Raw genomic sequence first — 27588 nt, forward strand, 5'->3', positions numbered from 1 at the left:
AAACGAAACCAGACAAACCGTGGTAGCCGAGAGTGAGAAAAGGTGAAAAACAAATTCAGAAAAACCGTAGCAATCGAGAGAGACAAATTAGGGCAAAATGCATTTCCACACTCTATGGAGAGATAGTAAGCTACTCATGTCGTCAACAAGGAAATCGGCATCTATATAAATGAAACAAAATTCCAGATCATCAAGACAGATTTGTTTAAGAAAGGAAATAGAGGAGTCGAATGACCTTCGTAAAATGATTAGAATTATGTGTTTTGAGTTTCAATTTCCAGTGAAACCTCTCGAACGCGATCACTCTCTATTTCATAGTAAAATGGTCGTTAATGGATGTTGTTCTTAGCGGTTACATTGACTTCAAAATTATAAAAGCACAAATTTTCTTTATTTAACTGAGTGTCATTCTCCTGGTGCGGAAATGCCACATGTGTTGGCGACATGATCGATGAATAAAATTTAGCGTCAATAAAAATGTTCTTTACTGATATATGTAAAACCAAACCTACCATTCATGAATGATAGAACTATTTTAAATAACTAAACAGTTATGTTTTTTTTTTGTTTAAGTTTGCATTTAATTTTATATCTCAGGAATCAGTTCGGAGCCCAACCTACATCAACCAGGGTTTTACCTGGAGTTGCTTCTGCCTCCCTTGACCATTTTTCCGACGCGTTGCCATGGATCGCCACTAAGCCTACCTTTTAGAATCCTCTTTTTCTTTTGCTGAGAGGTCAACGTGCGCACACTTAGAGTCTACAGTATTCTCCGGATGCCCCTTAATGGGGGCGGGACGGGGTTAAGCTTTGATCTTAAGAATTAGTTAGCCATAAAAAATGAGAAGAGACTTGTTTGTTCAAGATGCTTAGTTTTTTTTATAAAATAATTTTTAAAAATTTTTTTAACTTTCTATTCCTTAAAATAAGCAATCTTTAGTTCACTCTGACTGCAAGATAAGGTAGTAGATCTCTTTCAAAGATCGCCAAAAAGAACTCTCTAAATAAGAGCCATTCGAAATAAGAGCTAATAAGATCTAAATAAGAGCCTTATTAAACCTTTTCCGCATTTGGTGCTGAAGTTTGCGCGGTCACTGGGGGAGGTTTTGCTAGTCTCTTCTCGAGGTCTTCTTTTGTTATATAGATATAATTTTCTCACTACGCCCCTGTTATTTTACATTTTCTGGCATATCTGAAATACGTTAGGAGGTGGAAAAAAGTATAAATTTTAAGATATAATTATTATCTTTGAGGGTGCACGTGCTAACTTGCTAATCTTTTGCGTCAAGTGACATTGCAGTTAAATTCATACACGCAAGCTGATAACGTGACCACCAAAAAGAGGCACATCTTTCACGTGACCAACACTAAATAGAGCTATCTTCTTTTGATTGAGTCAAAAAAATTCTAATCTTGGCTCTATTCGTTTTTAAAAGCGGTGTGGCTCTCTTATCAGTTTTTACTTTTCTTCAATCGTAAACACAAAACAAGAAGAAGAAAAAACATGTGTTTGGGTACATAAGGTTTCTTTGCTTAGAGTCGATAAACTTAATGTTTCTTAAAATTTTTATGTCTTGTCTAAACTGGTAGAAACTGACACACTTTATATCGCTCATATACCTCTTAGGTAGATAATTGATAAGGTATCATTTATAAATATGCTTTAAACTTATATTTTCACACCAGCAGTTCTTTTACGTATTTATTTTAAATTCCACTTCACAGAAGTGTTTAATTTTATTCTTACTATCACACATTTCTGGTGACTGCACTTTCTTTGATAATCTTATTTTGAAATCAGTTTGTCATTTTGTTGTGTAACTCAGAGAAAACCGGAAATTGTTTATTTAAACCATTAGCGGTTAAAGGAGCGTCATTTATAAAGGCAAGATTTTTTTTCTCCAAATAGATTAAAAAGTGGTAGCACAATTATTTCTCTTTAGTAGCAATGTAAGATAGCTTGAAAAAACAAGATATTTATTGTTATCAACATACACTTAATTGGTAGCAGAAGCTTTCCAGTACGCCAATGAAGTCTTAAAATTATTTACGATTTCAGATTTGGAGATTAAGTGCAAAAAACGGGAGGAGATGGTGAAATGCTCAAAATTTGCTGAAAAAAAAGCTCAAAAAAATTAGAAAGTAAAAAAAAAAAGTTAAAACAAACTGAATTGTCATAAGATCCACATATTGAGGTTATTCATTTTGCATGTGTGACTTTTTAGAAATTTTAAAATAATTTCTTTAACTGGAATTTAACAAAAAATGAAAAGAAAAGACAACTAAATTATCTTTTTGTTATTAATTTTTGAAAGTTCTGTTTCTTGATTTTAAGCTGTATTCATATTTATTAAATTTTTCTTATAGTATTATTGCATAAAATTATAGTTAAAATATTAAGATTTTAAAATTATAATTAAAATATTAATCAGAAATTAATAATTTAAAATAATTTAAAATATAAGCATTCAACCCCACCCCCTCGGTGTTAACATTGATCGGTCCATGGTGATAAAAAGGATGAGAAGCACTTGCTTAGAGAATAAGTTGTGAAATTGGAAATCACATATTGAAGGTGAATTTAAAAAAAATGAAAGAAAGAAAAAAAAAAAGAAAAGAAAATTTTTTAATAACTAAATATTAAAATCGTAATTTCAAAAAACAAACTTTTTTCATCATAATCATCAATCCATAAATCATGTTTCTGCACAATTTCCTTGAACTTATGTACACTTTGACCAACGTTTTGGAAGTTTTTTAATCTCGGTGGCATACAAAGAAGTAGGCCGTGTAATGGACCAATTGCCGAAATCTTCTACCTCTTCATTGGATGAAAATCTCTCTCCTCCAAGGCATCTTTAAGAGGTCCAAACAAATGGTAGTCCGAAGGTGTCAAGTCTCGGCTACATGGAGGATGCTAAATTTTTTCTCAGTGTAATGCCTGTAACTTTGTAATGTTACTATAATATTAAAGCGGCTTTATGCAGCTTTTGATAAATGTCTTTTCCTGCATCCTTTTGATTTGTGTTCAAAATTCTAGGCACTCACCTCGTTGAGATTTTTCGATGTTCCAAATCGTCATGAATTATGCCTTGCATTCTTCCATAACTCATCTTTCTTATAGCACTAATTTCTCGAACTTTCCATCGTCAGTCATTATGAATAGGGTCACAAACTTGGTCAATTTTCTCTGTTCTAAGACTCATGGTCGAAGAGCATGAGATAAGTTTTCAACTTCTCTCGGCCTTGCTTAAATATAATTTGTGCCATTTGCATATTTGAGCCCTCCACAAGGTATCATAGCCGAACTGTGCCTGTAATATGCGCAAACTTTTTATAGGTTTAAAATTTTTTTCTCGTTAAAAATTTAATTTTAATGCTTTATTCAATGGGATACCTGTGAGTGCTTTATTATGTCACCAGAGTTTAAAGAATTGCAAAATTGTGATAAATTATTCAGATAAAGATTTTCTGTTCATTAGAAACTTAAAATTTTTTGAATGAAAAGATAATTGCTTAACGACTGTTAACTTAACAAAGTTTTTAATATAACAAATAAGTGAAGTTTTTATGTTTAAAAAACGCTAGTGATAAATAATTTTGAACTATTTCAGAAAATGCGAAATCATACAATGGGTGCATTCCTTCCACCTGTCAGAGCATTAGCACAGCGTTCAACCTGACACCGAACCATACCGAATATGCATCACAATACGTTACAGTGAAAACAATACATTTTGTCGCCCCCCTTTGAGGAAAGGTTCAAATAAAGAAATAATCAAAAACGAATCAATTTGTCAAAAAATAAATTAAAAATTTAAATAAATAAAATAAAAATGAAGGCTAAATAGAAGGGAGGAACAGATTCTTGTTGTCTGAAAAATTAAGAGATAAGGAAACATATGACACTTTTTTTAAACATTGAAACAAATTGAGAAAAGCACATTTACTTTGCTGAATAAGAGTTGCAAAACGTTAGCTCGATAAAAGTTATGTATTTTCTTTAAAAACGAATTTTTAATGAAAATAGACTATAAGAAACATATCGAATATAAATTATAAGAATAATAATGACGAAGTACAGTAGTTAAAAAATTACGAACCAGTGAGAAAAAAAATACTTACTAAATAAAAATTACAAATTAAATTAATAATATTTTATTTGATAAAAATTATTAGCCCTTTAAAACTGAAATTGCATAATTCATATAGTGCTGCAATTTTTTTAATGAAATCAAAAAAACTAATAACATAAATTAAAAATGACAGAAATTATCATAAATTTAAAATAACAAAATTTTAAAAATTTTCCTAAAAGAAAAAAAAAAAACACACAAAGCACACTGAATTTTTCCATTATGTTATAAGCCTAAATTATTTTGCAAAAATGAACAAAAAATGAACCCGATAAAAAAGTAGTCGAAGATTTATGATTGAATTGCATGGACATCGTAATTATATTAAATATTACTTTGCAGCGAGCAAACTTTTTATATTTAAATATTTTTTTTAAATATTTAAGCGAATTTTATGTTTCACCATTTTGATTTTATAAATTTAATTTTATAAAGTTTTCACTACCGCTGCTAATAATCAATATAAAAAAATATATATATAAAACCTGTAAACCTAAACTATTTATAATACAATTTACCTCATGTTTTTAAATAATACATGATGGATAGGAAAAGGACCTGTATACTCCGAATTAAATATTCCATCTATGCCTAGATCTTAATTTTTTAGTTAATCCAAATATCTTGCTTCTCTTACTAGACAACTGATAAATAAAATAATTGCATAACAACTTTTTTCATTTTTGAAAAAAAAATATATATTTAAATAAAACTCTTCTTTTCTTCAGTTTGAAGTTTATCTAATTAAGCAATTTATAACACAATGAAATTTAGATAATTCGCTTTAATTTCTAAAATTAAATTTTGTAACTAATCAATAAAAAAATTTTGTTCTTACTTTCACTTTCCTTGGGCGTCAGCTAGGCAGATGCTGAAGAGGCATAACTACTTATAAATATTAAAAATCCTAACTATTTCGATTATTTTTAAATATTCTAGACTCTATATAGCTAAATTAAATACCGTTCTTCGCCAATTGTTAACTTATGAATTTTTTTATCAGTATTGTTGAACCAGTAATGAAAATCCGATCCTACCTTGCGTTATTTATAAATATAACTTTTGAAAGTTTATCTTAATTGATAAGAAATGAACTTTAACCTAATATGATTTGCTTCTTAAAATTGCTTTTCTTTGATAATAACAAAATTAAATATTATCTAATAGCGATAGTTCAGATTTTCCTGATAAAAACCTTGCGAGAATTTGATGCTATTCTTTAAAGCGTAATAGGATTAAATTGTGGGTAATGGGGTTATCTTTGATGAAGATTAAAACAATCGTTTTTGATTATTTTCTCTAAATTAAATGTGATAGGAAAGTGCTAGAAAAATATTCCTTAAACCTGATAATAACCATATTTTTTGCTGAAAGAATAGACTTCCTTTTTGCTTTTCTGTTATCTATGTTATTTTCGATTTTCATTGATAATATCTTACTGCTTAAAAATTACATGTAAAATTGACACATTAAAACCAAAAATAGAAACACATTCACAATAAAATTTTTTAATAATTCACTAGTCTACAGAAATGTTTTAATTCAAAAGTGCAAAGAATATATATTAGCTGTAAAAACATTTTCCCCATTTTAAATTAAATACATTCTTCATACATAGTATTACAACCGATTTCACCATAAGCGTTCTTTTAAACTTGTTTTTCGTCTAAACAAAATAAATTTTTCAAAATTTCTTTTTCTCTCCCTGTGAATTCTAATAAGTCTAGATTACAAAGCACTATTTTTTTAAATTTCAAAATTTCGCTAAATCAAGAATAAATAACGAACGATTAAAACTTTCTTTATTTAACAGTCTTTATTCTTATTGTAAGGCAACTCTATCCTTGTTAATTTTTAGATGAGCAGCTTTAAAGGCTTATAAATATATTGTTTTTTTATTTTATATATATAGTTTCTGAATGGTGATGCCCTTTATTTTTCCGTAGAAATTAGTCGAAGGTATACTAGTTTTAACGGACAACGGTTTCTTTTCTATTTACCTTCAGTCATAAGAATACAAAACTAAAAACTATAATTTTACTCCGATTAATTTTACTGAAAATCCGTAAAACCGTTAATATAAACTATTTAGTTACTTCAAAACTAGTTCGAAATTGATGAATTTTAAAGGCATAAAAATACATTTCTGAGATTTTTTTTATCTAATTGTCATATAAAATATCCGCTTCAAAAACATTTTGGAATCAGATTTCTCTCCCTGGAATCATGCAAAATCTCATATTCTTTTAGATTTCAGAGACAGAAAAAAATTCTCAATTAATTTACAATTTATCAATTAAATAAATCAATTAATTTAAATTTAATTTTCGATTTAAAAAATTCTTTTAATTTTAAATGCACTAATATTAAGTGAAAAATTTTGATCTTTGTGCTGCGTACCTTCATAAATAAAATGTAAACTGTCCCCTCGTTTCCACGGTCGCTGATTTCAATAATGGAGGGAACACTAAAAGGGAAAAGAACGTTTTTCGAGCTTTTGAATAGGACCTATGAAAGTTTTATCTTTTTTTTTTCTATCTGAATTATTCACACCGTATTCTCATTAATGGCATATTCTAATGCATTTTGTAAAATTTGCTAATTATCATTGCTATGGCGAAAACACTTACAAAACAAAATAATCTCTCTTATTTTAAAAGTCTTATTTTAAAAGTATCTCTGTATAATTTTAGTGCATTATCGTGATAACCGTTCACCGTTTTAACAATTTTCAGAAATTTCGAAGAATCCATTGTTATCCGTGAAAGCATTTCCAATTATTCAGAACTTTCTGGAAGATTTTACATATAACGTGTTTGCAAAGCTGATGTTTCTTTTTTCTTATTTAATTCTTTTGATTTATAAATTTAATTTAGAATGATATTGACCACTACTACGTAGAAAAAAAATCTATGTATGCAAAATAATCGCACCATCTTGCGTTTTAACCTTTTTCAAGACATAAAACTAATTTATTTGCAACTGAATTTTAAATTCACATTTCACCGCCATTGGGAAAAATCGTCACTGAAATGCGAAAAGTTTTCAGGCATACACCTGCATATTTTTCTAATTTAAAAAGAAATAATGTTCGAAAATTTGAATTAGATTTTTTTTAAAACTGCAGATACTATAGGTCAAAAATATAATTTTTTCAAAGGTCTCCCTCTGAAAGGTCTTCGATTTCTTCAACAGTTTTAAACACGTACAATTTATGCCTGATGAAATAGACCTAGTCCATGATCAAAATAGTTTTATACTTTTAAAGTCATCCACGTAATAGATTTTTGTCCTAATTTCTTACATGTTTCAAAAAACGATCTCTGTCAAAGGGACAATTAGAAACTACAATTTTACACAGGTTTTTTATGGACATATATTCACATTTGGTGTTGAGTTATTTTATGCATACATGCATATTTACCAATTTTTTTCTCTTCATACGTAAGGGACAAAACAGCGAAATCGTTTTACATAGGGATGAATTTCTCACATATTCTTTCAAAATATTAGCACATTAAATTAATTTATTAAAGTTACATTTTAATATGTTTCTTACCTTTTTACACAAACCTCAATAACAAAACTAGCTTGCCACACCTTTTTATAAAAGTGATACTTTTATATAAGTGATTAATATTTTAAGATGAACCAATATAATAAAACTTATTTTTGACGTATTAAAGTTTATTCAGTACACTTTGATGGCCATAAAAAAGTCTTAATAATTATTTGAGTTATATTATTTACTATCTGATAAAAATAATTATAATCGTCAAAGTTAATGAAATTTTTGAAATATAGGCCAATACGAGTAGTCATTCGCAGAAAGAAAATAAAAGAAAGAAAAAATTTAACGAAAAAAAAATATTATTCTTCGAAAGAAAATTTATTTTAAGAAGAAAATTATTTCTTATGTGCCGCAGCCATACTATTGAATAAAAAAAAAAGATAGTGCTATCTAAGCACGTGATCTCTTAAGACTGGTTTTAACCAGCTAATGAATCATATGGTCTATCCACTATCTTTAACTTGTAATGCCATTTCTAAAACGTAACCGGAATACAAATTATGAGCTGACTCGAATATAATCATCTCATTATTGAAGACTTCATATACAGTACATACACAGATCATGACATTGAACAAACTAAAGTTGCCTCGTGTTTGAAACTTGACATTGAAATCGGCTGTAAAATAAAAGGGAGGGGGGGAAACAAGGTTAGTATTCTAAAATTTAATTTACAGAGTATTTTTAATTTTTGAACGAAGCATAAAAAAATTATGAATCCATTCTTAGTTATAAAAGTAAGATTTACCCTGAATTATTTAAAAAATGAAAGGTATTTCTGCATAAAGTGATTTACGTTTTGGTATTAAAGAAACACGCTGCTTTACTCGAAATAACGCCGATAGCTAACCGTTTGATTCAGAATTTTTATAAAACACATTTCTTAAATATTTTTTTTTGTTATTTTGTATTAATTTAGGTCAAAATGAGTGAAAAATATTATATTTACCTTTTTTAATGATTTATGCCTATGAAATACACCATAGAACACCGGTGTCTTTTTTTGCGTTAGAGGTTAAATTTTTTGAACACGACTCACATTCACACTTATTTACAATTATTTAGATCTAAGAGACACAGTTATTCATAATTGAAATTTCTTTAATTTACAAAAATCAATTTTTGATAAATTTTTAAACATTAATAAAAAATTTGTTTCAATTTTGTTTTGTTTTTTGATTTCATTATTTAGTACAAATAAAATTGCGATAATCAAGCAGATTTTACCAGTAACTATTACTGTTTTTTTGTAATTAAAAATAACGAGATATATTTTTCCTTGTGATTAAAGCTTTAATCTGCGTCAGAGGGCTAACTTAAAGTTTTAAACTAATTTTTTTAAAAGCAGTAGTTTTTAAGTTCATGATTATCAGAATACATTTTTTTAAACAGATTTACATAAAATTTTTTATGTAGTTTGTTGAATCATCTTTCGTCTAGTAATTTGAATTCGCTACCTATCTTCTTTTTTTTTTTTTTTAAAAAAAAAGTTAGATCAATAAACAATGCAGAATTTTTTTTTCAAACAAATTGGAGTGACTACCACAAAGTGCCTCAAAATTAAGTGCTTTTCTGTAACAGACAGGTTCGCACAAATCTAGATAACAACTCATATTTATTTGTTCATAAAGGAATAGGGTATAAAATCAAGCGTTAAAAAAAGCTCTAAAACCGAAACGTAAAATTTATTTCACTGAAATTTTTTATCGATTTTATGTGCATTGGATTCACGTAGATTAAATATGAAGCATAACTTGCCTATTTTTTTTTCTTACAGTGAGGCATTAAAAAGAACATATTTTTATGTACCCAGTGGGTATAGTTCTAAAATTAGTGTATATTTCAATGTAAATATTGTTTTAGAAATAAAACTGCTCCTAAATAAATGTAGCATAATTATATTTGAAAAATATAAATACTAAAAATTTTTTTTGGTAATTTAAAGTGCTTAGTGGTAATTTAAAGTGTTATAACTATTTATAGCAAGCAAGTACTTTTATTAAATTTAGTTATTTTAAGGAATTTATTTTGTTTTCCATAAGAAAAAAATGCCATATGAAGGCAGAAATTTGCATGAAAATACATCTATGCGGACTAAGTTGTACCATTATACTAGTTTGTTAAATTTTTTCATTGTTTAAGATGTCTGTTATACTGTTATTTCCCCTCCCTACTCTATCATTCTTCTCTTTAAAAAATAAAATTTGAAAGAAATTCTGTTTTCAGTGTTAAAATTACTACGCAGGGAAATCAAACAAGTAAATTATTTCTTTTTTATCTATTTCATTATAAAACATAGAGAATTAGATACTTACTAAAGCTAGCACAGAAGTAAAAAAAAAAAAAAGAATCACATAACACTTATCTAAACCTATCCATATACCCATTTTACCCCACCCCAGAAAACAATTCATAACAAATAGAATTTTGAAATTTATTCCTACATTTCTATTCTTCAGATGTCTCTTTACCAATTTGAACTAAAATTAATAGTTTTCGACAATTTTCAATGATAGAAGAAAGTTCATCAATTGCTTAAACTCACATACAGTATAAGTTGACAAACTGATAGTTTGTAAACATAATTTTTCTAAATCAGTTTCTAAAAATGAAATAAAAATGCTACCCCAATAAATAGATGGCGCTAAAATATTAAACAGATTTTCTCAATTTAAAATGAGAAAATAGATGTTTTTTAAAATGTACCCACTTTCCCCCCACCTAACTCCCTCTTTTAAAAATTTGACACATTCTATAAAAAATAATACTTTCCTTCGAATGTAACTTTTATTATTTTGTCAATTTTCAAATTTTTTTTTAAAAGTTGTTCATAGTAATAGATTAATAATTATTGGCAGTGCACAAAATAAAGATAGAACACCTTAATAACTTTTGCTGTAATTGGATTTTCAAGCTTAGGAACTCAATTTTACTGTTCTAAGAGGTTGACCTTCAATGTGGTAATTGATTTGTGTTTACGATATATTTAAGTCCGTAATCAGGCACAAAAACGTACTTTCTCTGAATAAACATACCACTTCCCTGACATAATTGAATTTTTGACTCTTAAATCACGATCTAATACGTAATCGTGATCTAGTTATAATAGTAGGCCAATTGTTTAGTTCTTAAAGCAGTCGAAAGTTTGGATGACTTAATGCTAATTTCGTATTTTCCGTATTTCGTTTCATCTTCAGCAAATCAAAAATTTCATACTCATGTTTATAGAAATCGTTCATCCAAAGCTATTAAGTGAAAATAAATTTTTATAAATAGTATTTACTCTTTTTTAATCACGATATTAATTTGATAAAAATAGTAAAAAATTTTTGAATTGTGAGGCATGCAAATTTTAAATTTAAATTTATATAAGTTTAAATGAAAAAAATCAGAAAATTGCAGAGATACGGCAGAATAATTCTAGAGACAGGAGAATTTAAAAAATGGTAATTAAACAGTTTCCGTGATATGGTGAAAAGCGCTACGAGTTAAATTAACGTTAAGTCGTTCAAACTGAGTTAAATTAACGTTAAGTTGTTCAAACTTTCGACCGCTCTCTTGACCACATTTGCTAGACTGCGGACAACATCCCCATCAATGTTTTGGGGATCAAGAATCCGAATTTGTTTAAAATAAAGCAGCTTATTCAGAGAGAATACGTTTTTGTGTTTTATTTTGAAACTTAGCATAGTTAAAGTTGGCATTTTTAAACATTAAGATTTAATCCTAGTACATGATAATCTGATCACTAGATTAAAAGTTATTAAGATGCTGCGTTTTTTAATTTGCGCACTGTACAAATTTAAACGACACTTAAATATTTTGTTAGATGAACTTGAAGAGCGTGTTGCACCATTAATATTGATAAAATTTGCTGTAATTTAATATGGTGCTATTGCGAGGTTGAACCATAATATCGTTCTTCCCAGACTTGATTACTTGATATTATGTTCCAGCTTGAACTGGTTTATTTTAACACCATATAAACACTGCATCAAATTTACAGTATATTAGTTTTCTGAGGGCCGATATTATGGTTTATCATTGACTAAGTTTTACTCAAGCTGCGTTCTAGCCATTAATGAAGATATAAATAAATGCTGTATACTTAATCTTTATATTTGAGCTAGAATAATGGAATATTGAACGTTTTTTAAACGAAAGAAATTGAGACATTGTGTTTCAAACGAAACGCAAAATTACTGATTTTTTATTAAAAGTTTTAAATTTTTTAGAAACGATAAATGAAACCACAGTTAAAAGAATTCTTTCGATATATGCGTTAAACATATTACTCTTAAAGTTCGATTCATGTGAATGTATTTATTTTTCGTAAATCTGATAATGGCTGGAATTTTCATAAGGTATAATCATTTCTTAAGTGGAATAAAAAGATGGAAAATCCTAAAAAAAAGGAGCCTTAACTGACAGGAATCTACTTTATTTAGAAATTCCAAACATGTTTTTAAGATTTAATAAATAATCCCAAGAAACTGTAGGGGGAAGATGTTTCTTCATTAAAAGCTTCATTCCCTTAAAAAAAATATAGAAATTGGAAATAACAGTCGAGATGTTTCAAGCGTTCAAAAATAGGCCCTAATTTCTTTAGGAGCACGATAGATAGGTCCGTTATGCGATAAATCATCAATTGCTACGCATTGTCAAAAATTCAAATCTTGGACAAAAATTCAATTTCGACAAAGCCAAAACTATTTCTATCCCACTTTATCTTAATACCCTTAAATCTTGTTTTGTTCATATAAATGCTGATTCCTTTGTTAACGAGATTAGTTCCTCACCACCTCTCCATAGAGCATGGAAATGCATTTTACCTTGATTTGACCCTCTCCTCCAAGGAGATTTCTCTTATTCTGTTTTTCATTTTTTCTCTCACGGCTACTGTGGTTTTTTCAATTCTGTTTTTAATCTTTATTTTTCCATTTTTCTTTGGCAATTTTATATTTCAAAATCACTTTTACTTCTTCTCATTCACATCTGGCAAGTCTTAAAAATGGGCACCTATTTTCGAGAGCTTGAAACAAGTGGATTGGTAATTTCCAATTTGTATATTTTTGAAGTGAATGAAGTTCTTAATAAAGTAACTTTATGAGCAAATGAAAATCTAGTTGCAAAATAGCTCATTATATCTAGATTACTGTAATAAATGAGGGTATTATATGAAAGTTGTGGTATTTAAAACAAAATCTAGTTTCACTGAGTGAAATAAAATTTAGCCAACGTAGTTTTGCTATATTATTCTCTTTTATTCCTCATTGCATTTTTAAATTACGTTAAGTCATTTTTAGTAAATTTTTTTTCTTCCAAATCTTATCTTTTGATCCAGGTAGGTTATCCTCATTTATGTTATTTTTATTGAAATATAATTGTAAATATGCACCATTCCAGTCTCCCACAAAAAGTCATTAGCAATATAGTTTAGTCTTATCATATTGAAATGTCAACTTGGTGTAGGGAGAAACATATTTTCAAATTTGTGAAATTGTTAGTATTATTTCGAATCTCGTCCTGTGATAATCTAGCTCATTTATTACCTTTTAGTTGAAATTCGGTTTAAATATTAACATGTATTTATAAAATGTTGAAAGAACAATAAATCAAATTTTATTCATTATATATTAAGAAATATAATGAAAATGTTTTTGATGACAAATGAAAATGACAAATTTAAATTTTGATGGGAGGTAACAAATAACGCTATAATACCAAAAGTGTTGAAAAATTTTTCAAAAAAATTGTCACTTAATTCGATGATTAAAGCAAGAGTTAAATCTTACGATATATTTAAGTTATTTGTGCCTAGCGTTTTTATGAAAATAATGGTTTATTTTTACAAAAGAAAAGAAAATGTTGCTCAAAGTGTTTCATTATTAGTATTTATTTTTTTGAAACAAGATAGCTCTGTCGACCATAACATATTTATAATATAAATATTTTTACTTGGATCTGAAAATAAAGCAAAGTGCTTTATAAAAGAAAATAAATATTTTCTAGGTACAAATAAAAAAGTTCTACCATTTTCTGTTATCGCTTATGTAGATCTAATTTTTGCGCTGGACATTAGGTTAATAATATATAAGTAATGATTGCAGTTAAATACTGGTATTTAAAAATATGGGAATAACCTATCGAAAAGTGAGTGAAGTGTGAATTATTTCCTTGTTTGAAAAAATATTTAAAAAATTATTCTTTCAAAACTTGTCCTTTGAGTTTCACTTTTTGCTTTCATTTATTGATATTTCTATTGAAACGGAATTGCAAATATAGTTCTTGTAAAAAATCTACTTTCTCACAAAAAGTTATTATTAGCATAAAAATAATTTCTGTTTTGCATATTGAAATGCTTTAGGGTTTAATCAACAATATGTTAAATCGTGAGAGTCACACTATATAAGAATATGCTAAATACTAAAAATACAGAAAATTTTTATACATAGTTATTAAAATTTTTCTCTTTTATTAAATCTGAAGTATTATTTTATCACAACCTCGACATATAATAAAGTAAATAAAATATTCTAGTTGCTTGTGCGAGTATATAAAAAATTTAAAACATGGCAATAACACACGAAAACCACAAATAAGTTCACAAGAACTTGAGGCAACGTAAGAAAACTACGAAGTAATATATAAAAATAAAAAGTATTACTTGGAATTGTTACATAAAATAGGTAAGAAGCGCAAATACATGGAAAAACTGCGTGTAAACTAAAACTTACAACATAATTTGTATTACACTTATTCTTTAAGATATTATTTCTCTGAGGTATTATTATTGCAAGTCAAAGTGGGCAGATAATTATTATATTAGGGATTACTGTTAAATTTCTACAGAAGCATTTCTTGGAATATTATTAATTGTTGTAGCTTATATTAAAAATGAATTCTAATGAGAAAATTTAACGTGAAATATCCTTTTGACGAAGAATTTTTATGAAACATTTTCATACTTTTTCATTATTTTGGAATAATTTATGTCATAATTTAGTCAAAATAAGTGAAATTATATATTTAGCATTTTGATAGTTGATGGTTATGGAATACAACATGAAATATTGGTGTATTTTTTTGCTGTAAAGGTAAAATCTTCCTAACAATGCTCACTTTCAAACAATGATTCTTTAAATTTGCATTTACTTGCAGTTATTTAGATCTAAAAGCAACAGTTACAGACCATTGAATTTTTTCTTTAATTTGCAAGATCAATTATTCATAAAATTTTGAGTATGAATGAAAAAAAAATCACAAACTACATTTTTGGATTTTATATTTTTTTGCACAGATATAATTCCGATAATCTAACAGATTGTTTTAGTAACTATTCGACAATTTTTTTTTTCATAATTAAAAAATACCAAAACTTATATTTTTACTTGTAATTAGAGCATCAGAGAAATTTATAAAAGGGACACCGGTTTCTTTTCTGTGCTAATGGATTAATACACAAATTAACTTTTTTTGGTTACTATTTCTTAAAAGTGGAAAAGGTTTACAGTAGAGTGCAATTAAGAAAAAGATAAATAAATAGCTTACTGAGATTAAAAATTTATAAATACATTTGACTAAATATAATGAAATTACATCATGAACTTTTATCATTATTTATTGAAAATACAGATAACAAAGAGCAGCATGCCCATCAATAAAAACAAGGCGCTGATAGACTGTTTTTTGCTCATTATTAAAATAACAAAATATATTTTTGCTTGTAATTAGAGTGTTAGACAAAAAATTATAAAAGGGACACCGGTGTTCTATATGTATCAAAGGGTTATAATTGTAAAATATCCAAAAATTTATTCCTAACAAAAGAACCATAAAACTTAAATAAAATAGGAAAGGAACAAAAAAGAATTACATGCCATTATTATTATCCAACTCAGTCGGTTTCTTCTTGTTCGTCATCTTAGATCAAAGTTTACTTATTATCTAGATAAAAGAAGTTTTGCTTTCTCTATCGCTTTCAACAAACCATCCTTTTTATGTAGTTTCGAAAAGCCAAATAGTGGTAATCACGCATCAAAAGCGTGTAGGGGTGGTCGGGAAGGATTAAGATCCGACCTGGATGATGATGACATTGAGAAAAAGACGCGTATCTAAAAATAAATCAGGAGGCAGGGCTCTCTTCTATAGGTACGCCAAGACGCGCTGTTGTTTGTTTAGTTTGCATGTCTGATAAAAAGGTTACAAATATTCAGGTGTGCAGTGAAGAAAGCTGTTTACGTTTTATAAAAGCTGTTCCCATTTAAAAACTGATCAATAGTCTGCCCATCTGCCGATCACGATCCGGGTCATATAGGCTGACGAATCTGATCTAATACTATAGAAAATTGACATTTTGAATTTTCATTTTTAACTTAATTAATTATGTTTGTTCAGACTTGTGATGTCAGTTTTGCAAAATTAATATATCTGATCCCAAATACTTGTAAAACAATCGTTTAATTACGAATTTTCATTGTTGTTTAGTTTCAAATGAAATTAAAAGAGATATGAATGTGTAGATATATAAACTTTGTTTCGATCCGAGTCAGAATTAGAGAAAATAATAAATTTTGCTTGTAATAAACAACTCGCGAAATTAAAAAAAGGGCAACCGTGAATAGCTTTTGATCAAATTATTGTATCTTCATACTCTGACCACCCAAAATTTTGGAGATAGCCGCAATCTGGAAAATATGTTCCCATTAGTTTGAGCTATCTGAAGTTTGGACTTCATAATGTTAATGTAAGTTTTTGTGTATTTCACCATATTTTTAAGCGAACTGAACTTAAAAATATGGTGAGCTTTTAAGGTTTTTAATAAGCAAACTGAAAATTTTTTACTCACTATTATAAAATTCGTTTATCTAAAAATAATTCAATGTAAAGTGTAACTTTTGGAGAATTAGAACTTTTTATTTCATTTTATAACAGTCGAAAAAAACATTTGAATTGTAAGGTATCCAATTTTTCACGTTATTTTTAGAGTGTAATTCTGAATTGCAAAATACAAAATTTGAGAACAATTGGTTGGATTGTTGCTGAGAAATCCAATTTTAAAAAAGTCATATATATAAAATTTGATTTCTCAAGATTGATTCTTTGATTTCCATTCAACTGATTTCGTTAATATTTCGTTATACAGAATTACATTCCTTAAAATGATGTAAAAATTTGTTAATTAAAATGATTCAATGATGTAATTCAAATGTTCAATGCTGTAAATTCAAATGATGTAAAAATTAAATTTAATTTTGTATACTATATACTTTTGAATTTCAAAGTATTATCCTTGATAGTAATCCTAACCTTCGCATTTGAAGGTAATCAAATACAGTCCGGTGTTTAACATTTTAAAATTCAATTAAGAAGTAGGTGTGTACCTATGTGCAATTGAAACAAAGTAAAATATTGTTATTCTAAAAGTTTCATTTATTGATAGTTGTACTACAATTTTTAATATCATTTTAGGGAAAATTGTGATTAGTTATTATGGATGCCAAAAACCGATAAGAAAAATGGCCAAATAAGTAAATAAAATATTTGACATTAATTTTTATAGTTGTTTTTGGCTGTAAATTTGTTGATTTGTGTCTTAGAAACTAATTAAATTTTGAGAATTTGTTTTGATGTAATATAAAATGGCTATCATAATTAAAATGATTTTAGTGCATATAAAAAAAAAATCTAACGTGATTCCCAGTGACTTAATTTGCAAACAAATCGAAAGTAATTTAATAACTCAAGCAAAAAAAAAAAAAAAAAAAGAAAGAAATGGCAAAATTTAATTTTAAATTTTTGTTTTTTAACTTGATTTCATTAAATTTTCTTTATTTGGTTAAAAAATGTATTAATAAAAAGATAAAAAAAGATATTGTTACACATATTTCATGGAGAATTCTTTTTTCACTTCAAAATCAAATAACAAAATACAAAATATTTAATTAATATAATCATCATAATTGTAATTAATTGCATTGAATTAAGTAATCAAAATTTGCTTTCTAACAATCTGAACATAACTATATTTGTTTTTTATTTCTATAATGAAAATAAATAAATTAGAAAGAGAATAACTTCTCTGGGATTCGAAATCGTTTCTTTTATAACACTATAAATATATATATATATATATTTATAGTGTTTTAGATCATTAATAATTTTACTATGGCTTAACATCACTTTATGATAGATTGATAAATTCAATAACTTTTCTTAACTTAGGTAATGATTAGATTTTATACTTCATGATTTCAAGAAATAGTTAAATAGTTTTTTATCAACAAAAAAGCAAACTTAAAGCTAGGTATGCTGTTAGTAATTTATAATCAGTAATTTAAATAAATTGTTTATTACCATTTAGTTTAAAAATTAAACTAAACAATAACTAATTTCGTAATAGTGAAGAGAGAGTTTCAACGAGAGAGAATTATTATAATTTTATAAAATCGCTACATTGGAAAACATCAAAAGCATATTAAATTGATTCAAGAACACTTCTAATTTCTTTATGACATTTTTTTTTTCATACAACAAAATCAATATAGGTTAAAATAATACGTTAAAACTAAGTAAAAATATTGTGCGATTAGTTTTTAATAAAAGACAGGCACACTTGAGAGCAAAATAAGCAGTTTTTTAAGATGTATTTACGAATTTTTTTTGGAAACATTCAAATGGAAAGAAAAAAACATACCTTTTTTAGAAGCAGGCATTTTGAACTAAATTTTCTTCTTCTTCAAAGATTGGTAAAATAATCCTAAGAAAAAGAAAATAAGAAATTCATTACTTACTCAAACATTATTCTTTAAGTAATCTTCTTCAGTAAATTATCTCCTTTTATCCGAATTAGTCTTAAATTTGAGTACTGTTCACTAAATTTTAAATTCGTTCTACTGATATAGATTTACGATGCACTCAAAATTAATGAATCGAAGAAATGTAGCTGGATAAATTAATTAACCGTTATGAAAGATACGAATAACTCATGACTATGTTCTGATAACTAAGCCTAAAGTATGAAGGCAGGGAGAAAATGAAAACGATAATTTTTTATCATTATATAATGAGAAACTGGTAACTTAAAAAAAATGTGGTTGTCCTTGGATTTCTATTCTTTATATTTTTTCCCTCATATGTTATGTAAAAATTTTTTATGTTAGATGTGATATTTCATAAAGTTAATTTTATATTTAAATATGCCGTTTTTTCTCTTTTTTATAATTTTTTTTTAAAATTTCTGTTTAATTGCACTGCAGCGTTTAACGTAACTTCAGTCTGAACTTCAGTTCTAATTTAAATAAAAACTGTAGACGCTGTTTTTTAAGCATTAAATTTAATATACTTATCATACTTGTTCACCATACAGTTACCTTATTTTAAATTTTAATTAAAAAAAATAATTATTGAAATCCTGAAAATAGGAAGAAGTTGTTAGCGTATATGCTTAGAATATTGTTAGATAAAATCTCATTAAATGGAAATAAGTTATGTTTTCAAATAACTGAGCCAAGATAAATGTTTACAAATATCTATTTCTTTTAAAATCTTAAGTAATGTTTATACAAAGGCAATAATGATGGTTATATTACCTCAGTTAGTCTACTTTGTATTGTTTTTAAGCCTAGAAGTGTTCAATTAGGATAAATTTTATTGGTGCTCTCTTTCCTATTGTGTAACATATATTTTATTAATTTAAAAAAAAAATCGTAATCTTTCACTATTTAAGCACTATTTCTGCCACTATTGAAAAGAGGATATAAGTTTCACATGTAATTTTTGTAAATTATTAAGTTATAAAATACGCATTGGACAATATTATGCTTAGTTTAGATTCCAAATAAAGAGCAAGACATGTTTTAAAAAACATTATAAATAAAAATGAGTTTCAATAACTAAGTAGATAAGTAATTTAAGAAATGTAGTAGGAAGTAGTTAATTAAAGAAGTTGATGGGAATTAAAAATTACTTACTATTGGGAAGTTGGAAATGTGTATTTTAGTTTCAAACTGCTATGTAATATTGCCTAATATATTTGTTGTATATATATATATTTTACTAGCTATCTAATAAAAGCAGGTTTCGTCATTGATGAACAAAAACTAAAATTTTTGGCACGAACAAAATCTACCACTATTTTATTTGCGTTTGAAATAGATACAAAGCTTGAAAGAGTTTTTACTTTCGCCTGCCTTAGTTCAATTATCAATCATATTAGCAATATATCAGAAGAAATTAACTCCAGGATACAAAAAGGAAATTAATGTTTTTACTTCTATCAATAGTTATTCAAAAATTAACCTATTAAGGAAATCAAGTTAAAGATCTAAAAAGCAATTATAAGATCTGTAATTATCTGTGGCAGTGAACCTTGTACTAACAAATTAAGACGGATCTCGTCAACTAATCTTCGAAAGGAAAATTTGGGAATTTTAGGGGCAATTAAAGTATATAATACACAGTGGAGAATGAGAAATAATAGTGATAATGGAAATTTAAGAAAACTTTTAAAATGGAAGCCTTTTCACTCAAGACCAATAGGAAGACCGAAAAAGAGATGGTTGGTCGATACCACCAAAGATCTAACCACCTTGAACGTTGAAAAACTGCAAGTTGAAAGCCGAAAATAGGAAGGTTTAGAACGATATTGTTCAGCAAGTCAAGGCTCACAGCGGGCTGTAGTGCTGCATAAGTCAGTACGTATTTGTTTTAAAAATTTTGTATTGGCAATTGTAACAAAAGAAAGATGAATATAGCACTAAAATAGGGATTATAAGTCATAATTTGTTGCAGCAAGTTCTGAAATTTGAAAACCTAATTTTCGGGGAAATGACACACCAGTGAATTTTAAATATTACTATGCTTGATAATGTTTTTATATTAAGAATGAAATAGAAAAACGTGAAAAATATAAAAAAATATTTTTGACTCAAATCATTAAATATTAATTCCATATATTACTTAAAATCTATTATCCTTTTATTAATCAGTATTCCACTTGTTCAAGGTCCATTAAAATGTGCCTGCAAAAGTTAAGTATATTGTTTGATTTACCTTTTATGAAAAGAAATGTAATATAAATTGAAGAAGAAAATAAATGTTCGATATCCAAATTACTGAGCTGAAAAACCTATTATTTCATTGAAATTATATCTTTAATACATATTTACTAATTTTATGTAATTCGTGGATAAGTAAATCGATATGCATGTACATAGATTGATAAATTAATGTGCTTAGTAACCAGAAAAACAATCCATAAGAATAGAATATCAAGAATAAATAAATGACTGAAAAAGTATGGTTTGGAGAAAACTAATTTTAGTGTAAGATGCTTAAAATCGATTTTCTAAAACTTATTCGAATATTAAGTATTAATTTTAATATTCTAGTACATCGCGAAGATGAAAAAGCGACTGAATGTATTTGAATCTATATCTGATCTATATTTGAAAATGCAATGCAATGAAGATCATTATAAAACAATGATAGTACTTACAATGTTTATTCTGGTATTGCTATATCGCCAAAAATCCGTCCAAACAGTATCGCAATTTCTTATTCTATATCGTCTGCAGTATGCACATGAGTATGTGTACAATCTTTAAGGTGATTCATACATATTACAAATCACACAAGAAGTATACGTTTATTTTTTAAGAAAGTAACAACGCTACTTTCAGTAGATTTCATTTCAAACAATTCAGAGTTTTCTTTTCAGTGTTTTATCCTAATTGCGATTTATGGTATGTCCTTACGATTCTTGACTAGTGCAATACGCATTCGACTGACTATCGTTTTGATGGACGGCCAGTCGAATCCACTATTGTTTTTCATGTTTCTTTTGTTTTTGACGAAGAATTAACAAGACAATCAGATCATGACTTTCAGAAATCCGGTAAATCCCGGGATTATGCATTTTATTTTCATTTCTACGGGTTAAAGAAACGAATTTTTTGTGTTTACTTAGCAACTTAAATGTGTTTTGTACATTTAAAAACTATTGAAAATCTAAGAAACAAAATGCTTGAGTTTTGCATGAATTTTTAAGAATTTATCCCTATTAAGTCATTAAAAACTAACCTTGTAATTTTAATTGTGTTACGTTATTTTTTCATGTACAGTGATAAAAAAATAGGCGCGGAACACCTTAAATAATTTTTGCTTAAATGATCATGTGTTTACGATCTAGGACTCAATTTTAATGTTTCGGGGGGTAACCTCAAATATGCTTATTAATTAGTGCAGACGATATCTTAAGTTAAAAAATCAGACACAAAAAATGTTCCTTCTCTGAATAAGCATATTTTTTCGGATTATTCGGATTCCTGATCCCCAAAATACATGGTGTAGCCGCAATCTGAGAAATATGGTCCCAATAGTTTGGTCAGGAAAGCAGTCCGAAATTTGAACCCCTCAATGCTAATTTTACTTTTTTCGTATCTCACCATATCTTGAGAACTATTCAAGCTAATTGAAAATTTTTTGCACGCAATTATAAATTTCGTTTATCCAAAGATAATTCCATGCAGAATATAACTTTAGTAAATATTTGTAATTTTTTATTAGTTTATATAATAATAGTCGGAAAAACTTTGAATTATAAGGTATACAGTTTCTTACAGCATTTTTAAGAATGCAACTTTTAATGGTCACGTGCGAAACTTGAGCGCAATCGGTGAAATGAATTTGAAAAGGTTGAATTTTTAAATATAATCCTGTAATGTTTTTCTGATTTAAGTAATTTCATGTACATGTTATGTCATTCACTCTTACGAATAAATGTACATATTTTCCTGGGACCTAGCGTCCAATATATTGGACAACATTTGATAAAATGGTATTGCTTAAAGAAACATAATTTTCACACTTTTTTGTTTGCATGCTTTTAAAGCTAATGTTTATGTAAACATATAACTAGATTTACCACCGATGGTTAAAATGTTTTAATTAGAATGAAAAAAAATAATAAGAAAAGCAGGAAATTTGATTTAAGTAACTTTTTTTAGAGGTTTACGGCATATGAATATCCTATTATTTTAGTGTAGTGGATTTTGTTATGATCCTAGAATATACACTATCCTACAATATGCAAAAAAATGTTGAAAATGAAATATTTTCATTTTTGTATGTAAAAGTTAAAAATATTAAAAAAAATTGTTTAAATTTAATTAAAAATTTTTTTTTCAAAAAAATATTTTGTCGCATTTAAGAGTTTTTCTTCTTCAAAACTAAATATTTATGAGTAAAAATCGTAATTGTTGCCGTTATAGAAAGCCTGGGTTTCTAGGATATTTTGAGGATCAGGAAATTTCTAAACATTTATAAAGGGTGTAAACAAATATGAATGGTTAATGAACGCATCACATTGTAAATGCCGTATGCAATCACGGTAGTAAATTTGAATATATTTACCAGGCTCCATTAGAATTTGGGACATTGTCTAATCTAGTTTTAAACACGCTCTTAAAATATTTTTGTTAATAGATGGAACAATTCTCACACTAGTTAACTAAATTTAAACGAGTATTATTTTGTAACTGCCAATAACTTAAGCTATGAACTAAAAACGTATTTGCTTTTATACTTGCTTAAAGTAAATTAGCATAACTTAAGGGATATAGTCTTAGATATTTTTTAAAATATCGATTATATATAAATGCCACGTTTGCAGTACTCAAATATACTTAAAAGTTAAATTTTTCAAATGATAAGGCTCGATAAAACTACCAAACATTGGAAGTCTATTAAACGGAAGGAGAAAAAATGTAACAGAAAAGAAAAAAATACTACTTATATATCATAATTTGTGATTGTCTAGGATGATTTTTGCTAAATTTTTATTTTTTAATGTTAAACATAACTTTATTAAATTTTTTCGTGTTGATTTTTACGATGATATATATATATATATATATATATATATATATATATATATATATATATATATATATATATATATATATATATATATATATATATATATATATATATATATATATATATATATATATATATATATATATATATATAATAAGCTATATAAATAATTACAAACAATGGTTGTATCAATTAAAATTTCATCATGCTTTCGATAGATTATGTACTAATACCTTTTTTAAACACATTCCTTAGATGAAAAGTTTTTATGTTCAATTTTTAGAAGAATTACGCGTCTATTTATCGAAGCATTTTGCTTGAATGAGCTGATAGCTTTAAAAATTTCATCATGGATTTTAAACTTTTTCCAAATGTATCAAACAACGAATGATTAGTTTATAATCAAACTTATGTTTGAAATGAATGTAACAATGGAAACAAAATTAAAATGACTACTTGGAATATTATTCAAGTATTAAAATCATGAGATGTTTATACAAAACAAAAGTTTTTTGTTTTACTTTGTGACGTAGCTATGATTACAGGTTAATATTGTGTTGTTAACATATAGTGAAACAAAAAATAGCAATTTTGAACTCGAGTAGTCCAGATATAAAACTCTCTTTTAGTCGAAACTGACGAAATGTGTAAAATGTGGTAAATCGTGTACAAAGCATGTTTACAGGGATTTTCTTTCAAAAATTAAAATTAAGATTGAAAATTAAATCAGGAGTTTTTTGCATTGAAACTGATGATGAATCTGATGCGATATTTTATGCAAATCAGGGTTGGGTTTTTGACGTCAAAAAGTGGTTTTTGACATGACAAGGGTATAATACTGGTTTAAACCGTCAAAAACCCGTCAAAAACTGAAGTTTGCCAAGAAAATATATAAACTTCAAAACTACCAACAGTTGCCATGCATTATATTGAAATTTAATTATACTATAGGTAATCAGCAGGTTTTAAAATATTTTTTAATTAAAATTAAGGCAAAATAACAGATTTAAAATCTCAGAAATTTATATTCAAATGCATGTGCAGAAAAATTTTGCACAAAAATTGTTTAAATATTTATATTTTAAAAATGAATTAATTTTTTTTTTGATACTTAAGAAAATTAAAAGTTTATTACTATGCATTTTTGACATATAAGGAACATATAACTAATATTTATAAGGAACTTACAAGTTATGTTGTATAAATAGAAACTTGATAGAAGTGTATAAAAATTTTTTTTTAATGTTATACCGAATATCTTTATTATCCAGTATGTTAATTTGAATTTAAAAGTAGTTATAATTATGAATAATGATAAATATAATTCATATTGTTTATTATATTTATTTATAATTATTACACTTATCATTTTAAAACAATTTTTATCTCCTAATTTTTTTCTCCACTTGTATTAAGAATACAAATAATGCATATTTTGAAAGCAAGAAGTAATTATTCAACAGCTGAATATTTAGATATTCAACAAAACTATATCGTATTCAGCAAAATGAAATTCACAAGTATTTGGATAAACTAAATTTTCAGCATAGTAAATGAATAGGCTGAATATACTACTCTTTGTATTTAACAGAAAGCACTTAAATTTGTATTGTCTTATGTTAAAAAGATTATTAAGAAGATTTAAAAGAATATTAAAAAGATTTTTCTTTAAAAGAAGATGTCTAATGTACAAAACTGCTAATGTTTATCTTTAAAAATGTCTAATTTTTAGTATAATCTATACTATATACTAAATTTGGTTATAAATAAATTTCTTAATAATATCACTGCAGATTTTCAATAGCACATGAAAATGAATACATAATATTACAAAAGATGTGAGTTTTTAAAAGTACAAGATTTTGGTTACTATTCAAAATATAAGTGTTTCTTCAAAATTTTAAATTTATTTTTTCTAGAACATATTTAGAAACACTATCCTTTATAAAAAATAAATAAATTTTATGTATTAATTAAATTTCACATATGAATATAGGTTTTTGACATTTTCTACATTTTTGATAGTGAGGTTTTTGACGTGACGGTTTAAACCGTCAAAAACTGTCACTGTCAAAAATCTGCCAACCCTGACGCAAATGAATTCTTTTTTTTTGGAATACTGTTAGTAAGTTTAATACTTTGACAACTCATTTAAAATATGATTAAACATCAAGCCAGCATAAAAGTGTAAAAAAACATTTTGCCCCTGTAAAAATGTAAATAGATTTTGCTGAAAGTATTAATCAGACTTACCGTTTCAAAAATATTTCTTTGCTTAAAGATAATTTTGTTTGTGTGTGAAAGAAAATATTAGATACTTAACTAGGAGAGAAAATATCTATATCTAATTCTTAGGTAGGTGTTATTATGTTCATTTTGCTATTTTTGACAACTGAATGACTTAAAAAGTCTTGTAAAATGCAATTTAAACAAATTGTTTTGATTGATTGAAAACCATTGTTTTCTAAAAAAATCACTCTCAAAGATTTTTTTTTTGAACTTCAAATTGTGTTTTCTTTACACTTGAATTTTGCAACATGCCATTCTAAGAATTTTAGTGATACTTTCAAGATTTTTTATTTTTTTTTGAGTGAAGAATGGATTAAAGGACCTTGTAAAAACGAATTGACATGTCAAGGGAAAAAAAAATGCAAAAAGAATTATAGTTTTCCTACAAAAAGAAGTGTATCCAAGAAAATGGTCTTTCAAACTCAGTAAAAGTTGAATTTAAATAAAAAAACAAAACAGCAAAAACGTTAAATTTGCAAAAAATTTTATACCGTCCGTTCTATAAGTTTTTAAATGGCTTATTATTCAGTTGCTTACACAATTTTGCCATTATACAATAATTATTTAAACATATAATTATTATGTTCGTGAATAAAGGAACAATTTGCTGACAAAATACACAATTACACAATTAAATACACAATTTTTTTTTAAATATGAAATTGCTATTGTAGTTTTAAAACGACAGAAATAATGCTTTCAGTCATTTAAGCATCAAAAAATCTAAGTTTCGTAGTATTAGAATTGTCAACATTTCAACAAACTTCTAAATATAAATTAATTCTAAATAAAAATATCTTACCGTATAAATTTCACTTTTCTGTTGTTTACAGTTTAGGAAGCCTTTGTTGAACTGATTGTGAGAAAAGGGACATTTCCAGCTATCGATTTTTGCTATACACATAAAGCGATGCAAGATCTTTCACGTGTGCCTCCTAGGGCTTTTGTCGTTCCGTCAAACGCTTTGTAGAGCGGAGGTAGCGAGTTTGAAGCCTGCAATGACTCTGTATGCATTTTTATGATGTCTAACTTCTCTAATATTGCAAGGACTCATAAGCCGCATTTGTAATGAGCACATAAGCCTGCATATTTATATGCTTAACATACATACGCAGTAATAATAACATTAAATAGGGGCCTTCCTGATCGAGTGGCTCCGCTCATCCACCAAACACTCAGTAGCATGGAGGTAACAGGTTCGAATCCCACCGCTGTCATGGATGTACTTTTGTGATGCCCCTCTCTACTATGTGCTACTTGTTTTCCAACTTGACTAGGGCTTATAAGCTTTATTTTGTAAAGTGAACACAAACCTGCATATGTATGTTCAACAAAAGGTAGGTAAGCACTTTATTTACGTCACGCTGGAACTGCTCAATAGGCTATTGGCAACGGCTTGAGACACATCCATGAGAATGATCCAATGACATTCGAAGACATGCCATAACAATTTGGGAGGCCACTATCTCAATTCAGACACAGATCTAAAGGGGAAGGATATTTTCTCCAGATCCCCATGCCCATGATACTGCACAGCTACCGACCACAGGACTTTCGATTCCATATATTTTGCGAGCACGTATGTCGCATGTACTCGGGGGATCTTAGTGGAGTCGAGGATCGAACCCCGGCCCTTCTTGACCGAAGTTCGATTTTCTAGCCACTGGACTACCACGGTCCTCTTCAACAATAGAAAGTGCAATAAATAAGATT

At 27.1% G+C, this 27588-nt stretch overlaps 1 protein-coding gene across 5 annotated transcripts in view; it reads right to left on the minus strand.

The window, feature by feature from the left end:
* The window catches only part of LOC107454409 (solute carrier family 35 member G1), a 39408-nt gene extending 12490 nt beyond the window's left edge, over window positions 1-26918 (minus strand). The window contains exons 1-2 of one of the 5 annotated variants that reach the window (XM_016071709.4): window positions 26678-26918; window positions 18404-18466 (exon numbers count right to left, since the gene is read on the minus strand). In XM_016071709.4, the coding sequence (XP_015927195.3) occupies window positions 18404-18422 (19 nt within the window). In that variant the 5' untranslated portion in view covers window positions 18423-18466; window positions 26678-26918. Of the gene's footprint in view, window positions 1-4974; window positions 5361-15587; window positions 15744-18403; window positions 18467-18500; window positions 18723-21205; window positions 21224-26677 lie in introns of those variants that run through there. The other 4 variants (XM_071181379.2, XM_016071850.4, XM_016071639.4 and 1 more) reach the window with 4 other exon arrangements.
* Window positions 26919-27588: the final 670 nt, after the last annotated feature.

The sequence above is a fragment of the Parasteatoda tepidariorum genome, chromosome 8, assembly GCF_982258835.1.
Source record: "Parasteatoda tepidariorum strain Cologne lab strain chromosome 8, Ptep-v5.0, whole genome shotgun sequence".
Lineage (NCBI taxonomy): Eukaryota > Metazoa > Arthropoda > Arachnida > Araneae > Theridiidae > Parasteatoda > Parasteatoda tepidariorum.